Here is a 10,225-nt window from a genome sequence, read left to right on the forward strand (position 1 = left end):
CAATGGAACAGAATAGAAAACCCAGAAATGGACCCTCGGCTCTTTGGGCAACTAATTTTTGATAAAGCAGGAAAAAACATCCGGTGGAATAAAGACAGTCTCTCCTCCCCATCAATCTAAGCAGAGAAAGAGAGGAATCCTAGTCTTAGCGGATCACATTGGAAAGATGGACACACCCCAGGAGAGATGAATGAGGCACATGCTAATGAACCACTTGACAGAAAAATGGGGCTAGGGAGTCTCACTTCTATTGGTGCCCCTATCACATTCTCTCCAGCTCTAAGGGCTGAGCCATTCTGAGCCCATGAGAAGTCCTGGCTGCACTCTCCCATTGATTTGAATCACTCCATAAACACCACTACTCACATAGAGCATATAGTGATAGTTGGCCGCATCCCCAGGCTGAGCTCCAATGATGATAAGGGTGGTTTTGCCCTCTGTGGCAGAGATGGGTCCAGAGAAGCGATCAGGAACCTCAGAGGGATAGTTTTTATGTGGTAGGTAAGGGAGTAGGGAACCCATTCTGGGGTCTGCTATACCAGCCAGGGCAGTTACTGGTAGAGACTTACCCAAACCTAGGAGCACAAGTGAGTATGACCATCCATCTTAGAGACACTGCCAGTGATGGCTCCTGGGTCACCACAATCTGACAATCTTCCCCTAAAACCAAAGGAGAGACAAGTGCTGTTACGGGAGACAAGAGTCACCCTGAGACACTGTTTTTATGTGTCCCACCACAGTTGCAGAGTCCCTTCATCTGACCTGAGCCTCTAGTGAAGAACCTGAGAAGAAAGACAGTCCAGGCCATGGTGAGGACCCTTATAGGACATGGCATTCTCAGGTTCCTGATTTTGAGTGGAGTGTCCTTGGGAGCTTTTCATGCACTCAAACCCGTTAGAAGGAGAAGGTATTTTATGCAAATCAGCTTTCTCTCTCTCCCTGTCCCAGTGTCGCCATGGTGTCCCCTGGGAGAAATCATGAATGAAACAGGTGCTAGGACCTCACCCAGACCAATACCTATAGGGTACTGGGACACTGAGTCATGGGGTGTGGTCCTTCACCAAATGAGCTCCCCCAGAACTCTGGTGACCTCGGAATCAAGTTTCTTTTCTGGAAAGCCTGAAAGCTGAATGAGGAGATGTGTGTGTTCTCCACCTCCTAGTCCTTCTAGTTCATCCCAATTTGTCGCCATGCCTGGAAATTTTCCCTTCTCGGTAAAATTCCTGATTATGCCCTTTGTAGGAGATTAGTGGCCCTCTTCTCTCCAGTCATAAATCCAATGGTAAATCGCAGAGTCCTATGTGGGTGTGTGAAGGGACAGGGTCTCCTACTGACACAGTCCTTGAAACTGTCTCCAGCAACATCAGTGGGAGGACCAATGCTGGGGTCCACATGCAGAGCTGCACTGTCAGCCTCAGAATGCCAGCTGTCTTCCACTCTCAGAAGCCATCAATAGTCTGGAGTCACTTCAAAGTACCTGCAGTGTTTCAGAATAAAAGTAATAACCTCACTGATAAATGAGGACACTCCTTCCAACATCAGATGATAAATTAGGAAAACATGAGACTCATAATAAGAAATAAAAATGATACAGTGTCTGAATCAGTTGGAGGGAATATTATGAATCATTTAACCCCCTTTCCTGAACAGTGTCCTATGGAAAAAAGGGAACTGGAAGAGTAGGTCAGAGTATTAGAACTGAGGAGGTGGAAGAGGGAGAGAAGGAGCAGGAAGATAACATTTCTCCAGTTGTCTTTGAAGTTCAGCCACAAAGTCAGTGTTCATCAAAGTGGGAAATAAAATATGATTTTATTTTCATTTCAGAATTCTTGGTATATTGTGTGTTTCATGTAATCCATGGGGTTACTGTTTACATTTCTCATTGTGTTTGAGAGCTCAACTCATATCACACAAAGATTCCTCATCAATTATTTTATGCCTGTCGAACAAAGGATTCTTTGATACGGTGGAGTAAAGTTTGTTGTGTTATGTGCATCCAATTTGAAACTAAGGAGGATCTAGAAGTTGAGAGAAAAAGGAAGAATTACAAAAAGAATGGAAATATGTGAGTAACAGAGTATCACCTTCTGTTAAGTCAGTATAAAATATAGAAATAAACGACCAATAATAACCCATTTAGAAACAATAACTAAAATCATGACAGTGTGAGAGCTATGGCGTTTATTATATATTTCTTTGTGAATAAATTGTGTTATCACACTAATCAGCCAGGATCCCTGACCTCTGGAGGGAGGCCTGAGCCAACTCTATAGAGGAGCGCCCCCCTGGTGGCCCTTGGATGGGGCTGCTAGACCAGAAAAGTGCTCTCTCTGAGTTGTGTTTTCATCTCTCAGTACACTGTCCACCAGGGGCTAGAAAATCAGTGAATCTCATACCAGTATGTCCATGACTTTGTGTTCCTCTCCCACAGTATGTCAGGGCAGCAGCTCTGGAATCTCACATGCTCTCTCTGCTCAGGTCCTCTGACACATGGCTCAGTGCGTCGTCCTTTCTTCTTTCCCCAAGGTCTGTGTTCACATTATCCAGCGATTTCAGTCACCTCATCTCAGCCCCATTCCTCTCTGGATCAAGGTGAATGTCTTTCTGTATAACATGGATTCTACTTATGTGAATCAGCTGTATTCATAGGGTGTTATGCCTTCTGGCTTTCCTTTTATTGTTTTCCTAGAATCAGAAAATGAATTTGTGGGGCGCCTGTGTGGCTCAGTTGGTTAAACATCTACCTTCAGCTCAGGTCATGATCCTAGGGTCCTGTGATGGAGCCATGCATGGAGCTCCCTGCTCAGTGGGGAGCCTGCTTCTCACTCTGCTTCTGCACCTCTCTCTGCTTGTGTGATCTCCCTCTCTGTCAAATAAATGAATAGAATCTTTAAGAAAAAGAAAATTAATTTGTGCTACTTTCTCTCTCCCAGGCTTCTAAATAATGCATAGATAGATAGATAGATAGATATAGATATAGATATATCATAGTATATGATTTATACTATACAATATACAAATTTTAATATACAATATATAACAGACATAAACATATACATATACATAAACATATAATAAAATACATATATTTACATATAATGTATTATGTTTTATGTTTGACACCTACATATTATTACAGTACCTATATTTTGTACATACATAAGTATATGATGCATTTAATATGAGTTTATATGTTTATAAATTTTATGTAATAAAATTTTGTAAAATGTAATGTTTGTTAATAGATTATTCGTTATATATAAGTATAAATATAAATATGAATTTTATTTTCTTCTAACATAGACGCAGTTATCACGGATGATGGAATAGTACAGTCTGATTTAGGCCTCTAAAGCAGGGCTTGAAGCAATAATGTGACAGAAACAAAAGGGTGGCTATCACTCTGGCAGATGATGGGAGCAGGGCAGCACAAATGACTCCCCTCTGCATTTTTCTCTCAGCCCTGAAGGAATTCCCCTTCTATGAGGGTAGGTGAGGGGAGGAATCAGGAAAGGACAGAGAAGCCCCAGAGCTCTACTCCTTCAGGACTAATTGTTGGCATTCCCATCTTGCCTTCCAGGGGTTTCTTGTCCTAGACCCAGGTAACACTACAGGTGATATTTTTTTCAATATGCAAATTAGTCCAAGAGTAGGATTTTCTGTCCCTGCCTGAACACCAGCCTGAAGACTGTCTCTACGGGCATGGAGGATGGTATGTGACAGGAGAATGTGAGTCAGAGGTGATCACTCATGTGGCTCCAGCAGCCCCTGTGCTGCACAATCACACTTCAGTGAGGACCTTGCCTGCCAAGTGTGCAAGAATTAGTGTGTTTTCCTACTTGGTCTGGGCCATAAATCAGCTCTCACAGGACCAGTGCCACAGAGCCCCCTCCTGGACTCAGATGCTTAGTCCACCAGCCCCTCTGACACTACCCAGCCCTACTGGAATTGTGTCCAGACTGTGCAACTTGGTAATGCTAATGTCACTCCCCAGGGCAGTAGAATGAGGAGGTGCCCTCTGGTGTTTGGGGCTGAGACTTTTATTCAAGTCACTAATGGCCTCCAGACTGTTAAATACATGATGAACTGCACAGTGCTTATATTACCAGATATTTCAGGATTACCTGACACTGGAGTTTTCTTCCTCCAGGTTCTGGAGGTCAACCAGTCTACTATCATTTTGAAGGAGTAAAGGCCTTAACATTCTCAGAATACGGAGGTGGTTCTCACCTCATCATGATTCTAGGTGGACTTGTCTTTCAGTGTGGTCTTTGTTGTTTTCTTATTGGTTATAGATTCTCCTGTCAGGTCCTCAGCCCTCACTGCAAGGGCATTTCAGCCTACGTTGTCTCTGACAATATAAGGCCATCAGGGAAATTGTGTCTTCTGCTCTATCCTACTTCACAGGGTTCAAATTTTCCTTAACTGTTAGCCTGAGAGTCTTATTTATTTGACCCTCTGATATACTTAATATGTTTTTAGACTAGATTTGTAATTTTACTTAGTATGATGGTTGATATAAAGAGAACATTACTATGAATGGAGCCCTCTTCCCTTCTGAAGGGTTCTTCCTTCAAGGCCCTTTAAGCACATTGGACCCTAACCAAGAAGTTTTGTTCAGAGCTCCATGGAATTCACTTATTTAAGCCCTTTTCAGCATTCATTTCTAGTTTTCAGTTTACAAGTCTTTTCCTACTTCATAAGTTCATTCCTAAAGGTTTTATTCCTTTTGATGTTATCCTAAATGGAATCGCTTTTTTCTTTTTAATACCTTTTGAGCTTCTTCATTGTTGGCATACAGAAAACCACCTAATTGTTGTAGGGAATTAATACTTGAACTCCTGCAGGAGATACTAGATAGATACCGTTTAGGGTTGATGATAGAGTTTTTTCACTATTTTGGAACAGTAGTAAAAGGTCATGGGGTAGGAGGGAAACGTAAAGGGAAGCTATGCAGCCATGACCATGAAATGACCAATCTCACAGTGTAGACTGTGCATAGGAGGAGGTAAATAATTAAACAGAACATGTGCTGCCTCCACTACACATGGGGAAAATAGAAATGCTAAAGCTTTTCTTCTTTTCCAGTTTGAGAAGTACCTCGTTTATGTGCTCCAGAACGTATGTAGTCATTTGTGAAACATGTATTTCACAAGGACCAAGTATTCTCTGATTGCTGCAGATGAGGGAGTAATAGTAATGGCTGGTAAGGAGCCACCTCTCTATACCTAACCCAGTGGCTCTGTCAAGACAGAGAGGAGATTCCTGTTTCCAAATCTCTGCTCCCTCAGGATGTGGACCCCGGAAGAGAACAACGATCTCCCCCCAGTAGCCCCTCTCTGCTGATTGATGAGATCCCACTCCCTCCTCCAGCCTCCAGCATCTCCCCCATCTCCTCACTAGACCCTGATTGAATTCTTTGGGATCAATGATACCTAGGGAGAACGCTGCAAGCTTTGACACCCACTTTGGGCTGTGGGATTATTTAGAGGTGAAGATAATTACTCTTCTTTACTTTTATATATCAATCAGAATTGTGCAGTTAGTAACCTATACGTTTCTGATTATAAATTATTTCCAGGTAATTATACTTTTATTTTAGTGATTCATATGCTCCACTACTGAGACATTTTCAATTATAATTTAAGAAGTTACAAAATTCATTCAGTATTGATTCTCTATACTAGGAGCCAAATATTCATAAAGTGCAAATTTTGAATTATAAGATAGTATTTGAAATGTATGTTAATATCTAAAATACATAGGAGTCAGAGGGATATGATATATGTACACACAAAAGTTCAGGGATGTTCACCAGAGGGTAATTCATGTTGAAGGAGAAGGGGGCCATCTGACTGAATCCTTAGGTCAGGAATTTGCCAAAGACCATCAGTCCTCCCCTAGCTGTGTGGGTCTGGCCCACCTCTGTGCTCCCCCTGTAAGGAAGGACCTGAATGAGGACATTTGTGAAGATACATGGACCTTCAACAGAACATTGGTTCCCTTGGGTTGATGTATCTTCTCCGTATGAGGTCATTGTTTATTTCCATACATCCACCCCACATACAAGTCTCAATTCTGCTCTGGTCTTGGACAATGGTACGTATTAGAAGGAGAAGTTGGGGACAGAATTATGAAGGTACATAGAAAAATGTGGTGCAGGGTAAGGCATTCTCTGTTTCAGCTGAGGAAAGAGGAGAGGGGTCCTTCGTGGAATCCCAAGTGAAGGTGGGATTTGCTCCCTATCCTCTCAGAGTTCCAGGTGATTAGAATGAGGGGCAAAAGTCACTTAACAGACGGGCAGGAGCACAAATGTTTGAGGATGCCCCGGAGAGAGAAAAGGTGAAGCAAAGGAGTGCCGGGTGAGGGAGGACCATCTATGGCAGAGAGAGAGACTCCTCTGCCTGGATCATCGCTGCTTCCCCACACAGAGCCCCTCCCCTACCCTGGGGAGCTGTCTGAGGAGCACGCACAGTGTAGTGGAGTGAACGTCTGAGGGTGAGAGGAAGCTGGGCAGGCAGAGAGAACCTGTGAGAAGATTGATCCAGTCACAGCTCAGGTCGCTCTCAGGTAGAGAAGTCTCTGTGCGCCAAGTGACTTCTCATCTGTCACTAACTTTGCACTCTCCAATTTGAGAGAGTTCCACCTCCTCAATCCTCTCAGGACACCCCACAGACCTTCTTCCCATCAGAAGAGCCCTGTTCCCACTTGCTGTAGTTGACACTTGGTCACATGGACAGAGATATTAATTGTGCTGACTTTGATAGTTCCTGCCCTTCACATGTCCAGAGAGGGAACAGATGGCAGTACTGGAATCCCACATGGGTAGGGCTGGGTGGGCCCAACGTCCTGCAAGTGAGGGCAGGGACTCCTCTGTGAGACTATGACAGCACAGTCTCCTGAGCACCACAGTGGGGTTGTGGCTCCTTCTTTCCCTTTTTTTGGGAATAGTCATTCATGCCAATGTGGGCCTGCCATTCCCCGTGTCCGTTCCCTCAATCATGCTGGGCTGGCAATGGTTCTAGTCACAGGATGAAGGAAGAGATGACCTAGGTTTCCCCATGGGCTGAGGGAGCCACATCATTCAGTTTCTCCAGGGCTGGGGTCATTGTTCCCAGTACCACTGGAACAGGCTCAGGCTCTTCCCATCTGTGAATGGGGTGGGCATCAGTCTCTGCTCTCTTGTCGGGCATCCAGAGCCCCCTGGTACCTCCATAATCACAGCCTGCAGTTAAATCTAATTGGTGCTTGGAAATCTGGTTTTTGAATGACAGAATAGAACAAACCACCTAATAACTTTCGAATGAAAATGGATAATACACAAATATGCAAATGAGAAATGACTGGTGAATAAAAATAAGAAAGGGAAAAAAGCATAATATTAACCTGTATTTTAATATTAAATAAAAATCTTACTTTATTATGAAGAAAAATTTTTCCATTAAAAATGAATTAACAGACCAATTTCCTTAGGAAAAAATAGACAATGTTATTAGGAACTACTCCTCAAATAGCATAAGATGCTTTAGCATCACAAGAACTACTAACAAGTCTTCAGAGACCACAGTTCCACAGGTTTGCTTCATATATATAGGTTGTGAAAACAGTGAAAAACCATAGAAAATTTAAATTCTTATAAAAAGAAATGTAACATTGTTACATACACTTGATACATAAAATACAGAAAAGGAAAACTGCAAATATTATGAAATACTGATATAAATGTTCTAAATAAAATGTCAACGTGAGATTCCATTATCAGATTAATATGGTCCTACACTGTGACCATAGTGATTTATTGCAGATATAGGGTGGGATTCCATATTGATAAATGTTCTAAGATAAGATATCATATTAATAAATCACCGTGAAAATAGCATGATCTCACTAGACCTTGAAAGATCCTTTGACTAAATTGAAACCAAAGCCCTAATAAAACCCACATAAAATAGAAACAGAAAGAGACACTCATCCCGTGATAACACACTATCTCCCACACACGTAGAACTCATTCCCACAGTCAAGAAATTAGCTAATGGGGTGGCTGGAGGGAGGACATTTCTACAAGTTCAGGAACAGGGAAATATGACCTAAATGTTATTATTCAACATCTTTCTGCAAGTGTTAGACAATGCAAGCGAACAAGAAAAAATACTGGTTAGATCTCAGCATTGATAGTAATGGACATGGAGTTATTTCAGAAGATCCAAATATGTGATTCAGCCATAGATACTCAGGGCTCATGCAGCAGCGGCAGAAGAAATTACCCCAATGTGCAAAAGGAACAGATATTCCTACAGAAGGCTAAAAAGAAGATTACATAGGTCTGAAAACTTCTGGAAACAGGTAAATGACCTAGGAGGGGGAGTGCTCAGAAGCCAGGAGTGAGATCAGCAGAGTGAGCCTGCCATCCCCAGTCCGTTAACCTCAGTGCAAAGAGAATCTGTCCCAACGTGATGGGGGAGATGAACCTTCTGTGTCTTGTGAGATCCTTTGCCTAGGAAGGGGCTGCAGTGAGTGTCTTTGAGGACAGACGGAAGGAGGGGCCCTCACTCCTCGGTGGTGCCCCTGCATGGACCTAGACCCATGGTGGCAGCAGCAGGAACAGCAGAAGCAAGAAGCCTGAGTGGCTGCTGGGACCTCACCCTCCCAGAAGATGAGAAAGGGATTTTGGTCTCAGCTTAAGGCCCTGGGATTCTGTGTGAGCCTTGAAATTCTGTCACAGGAGGGACAGGGAGGAATGGCCTCCTCTTCAGACCTCAGCCCAGTGATGGTCTAGGAGCCAGAGCTGCCAGACATGGAACCAGAAAATGGATCAGGGCCCCCAGGGGGTGTAATCATCAAAATAGTTGAAGATTTGTTTGCCATTCATGGCAGCTGTTGGTACCAGGACACATTTTGGACAGTCCCAACGTGTCCTGACTCAGAGCTGGATTCTGTGTCCCTGTTTCTGCCCTGACCTGTCATGGACTCTGCCTCAAGGTAGCTGCCCCTGGCACTTGGGAATTTGTGCTCAATTTGAGGAACTCACACAATAAATTGCTCCCAGGGACCGGTTTCAAGGAGAAATTTAAGAGAATGTGGAAAGACTTTGCAAACAACATTGAGGTGGGTCTCAGATTCAGTTTATATCAAACAAAGCAGCAGATGACTTGGCCAGAGTCGAGATGCACAGGCAGCCCCATTAATGTTGGGGCAGCCGGTTTTTGTCTCACTTCCCCACAGGGCTGGAGCACTGTGTGAGCACCCTGACTAACATCAATGGACTGGCAGTAATAAGCAGCCTCATCCTCAGCCTGGAGCCCGGTGATGGTCAGCGAGCCTGAGTTGCCAGACTTGGAGCCAGAAAATCGGTCAGGGACACCTGACGGTCTTTTGTCATTATCATAGATGAGGAGTTTAGGGGACTTTCCTGGCAGCTGTTGGTACCAGCTCACAATAACAATTCCGATGCTGAAGCCGCTCCCAGTGCAGGAGATGGTGACCTTCTGGCCCAGTGCCCCAGACACGGAAGGCGGCTGAGTCAGCACAGACTGGGCCCAGGACCCTGCAAGGGGGAGAGACACAGAGAGGGTGAGGCTGGGGTCTAGAGACAAGAGGAGGAATCAGGTCCCACTTAACCTCCCAGGACCCCTTCCCCTCTCCCTGCATCAAGTCACCTGTGCAGTGAGCGAGGAGGGCGAGGAGGAGAGGACACCAGGCCATGGTGGAAGTCATCATAGATCTTGCCTTCTGTGGCCCCACAACTGAACAGAGCCTCCCCTAATCTCTCCCTTGCCCTTTTCATCCTCTGAGAGAGGGAGGGACCAAACATGCAAATGAGACCCCAGCTCCCTGAACCCTCACTGACTTGGTCAGGTCCCTCTGTCTGAGGATGTCAGGGGTGTGGGAAGGGGAGGGGTTGTGTGGGACCAGGGGGTGGGGAGGTCACAGCTGTGGGCCCTGAAAAGAGGGCATGGGCAGCACCAGGTGGCAGGTCCCTGCTCTGGTTAACCCTTGACCCTCAGAATTAAGTGACTGGCACCCCCTGGTGTCCAGGCCCAGACACAGCATTGTGTGACATGGAGACACAATGGACCCATCAGAGAGAACTCCTACCTCCCCACTGCACTGTCCATGTCACCTTCTCTGGGGTCAGGGCATGTTTCCCCTTATGTGGCCTCCTATCACCTCAGGACACATTTTCCCTCTACTCAGCTCCACGTAGTGTGTTTGTCCATAACTC

At 44.6% G+C, this 10,225-nt stretch overlaps 1 gene segment (V, D, J or C); it reads right to left on the minus strand.

The window, feature by feature from the left end:
* Nucleotides 1–9,131: 9,131 nt before the first annotated feature.
* Nucleotides 9,132–9,790, minus strand: LOC123786874 (immunoglobulin lambda variable 1-40-like). The segment is given in 2 exon segments: nt 9,132–9,547; nt 9,660–9,790. Coding segments are annotated over 2 exon segments (477 nt in total).
* Nucleotides 9,791–10,225: the final 435 nt, after the last annotated feature.

Source organism: Ursus americanus, chromosome 30 (assembly GCF_024610735.1).
Source record: "Ursus americanus isolate L20-20 chromosome 30, mUrsAme1.1.p, whole genome shotgun sequence".
In the NCBI taxonomy this organism is placed as follows: domain Eukaryota; kingdom Metazoa; phylum Chordata; class Mammalia; order Carnivora; family Ursidae; genus Ursus; species Ursus americanus.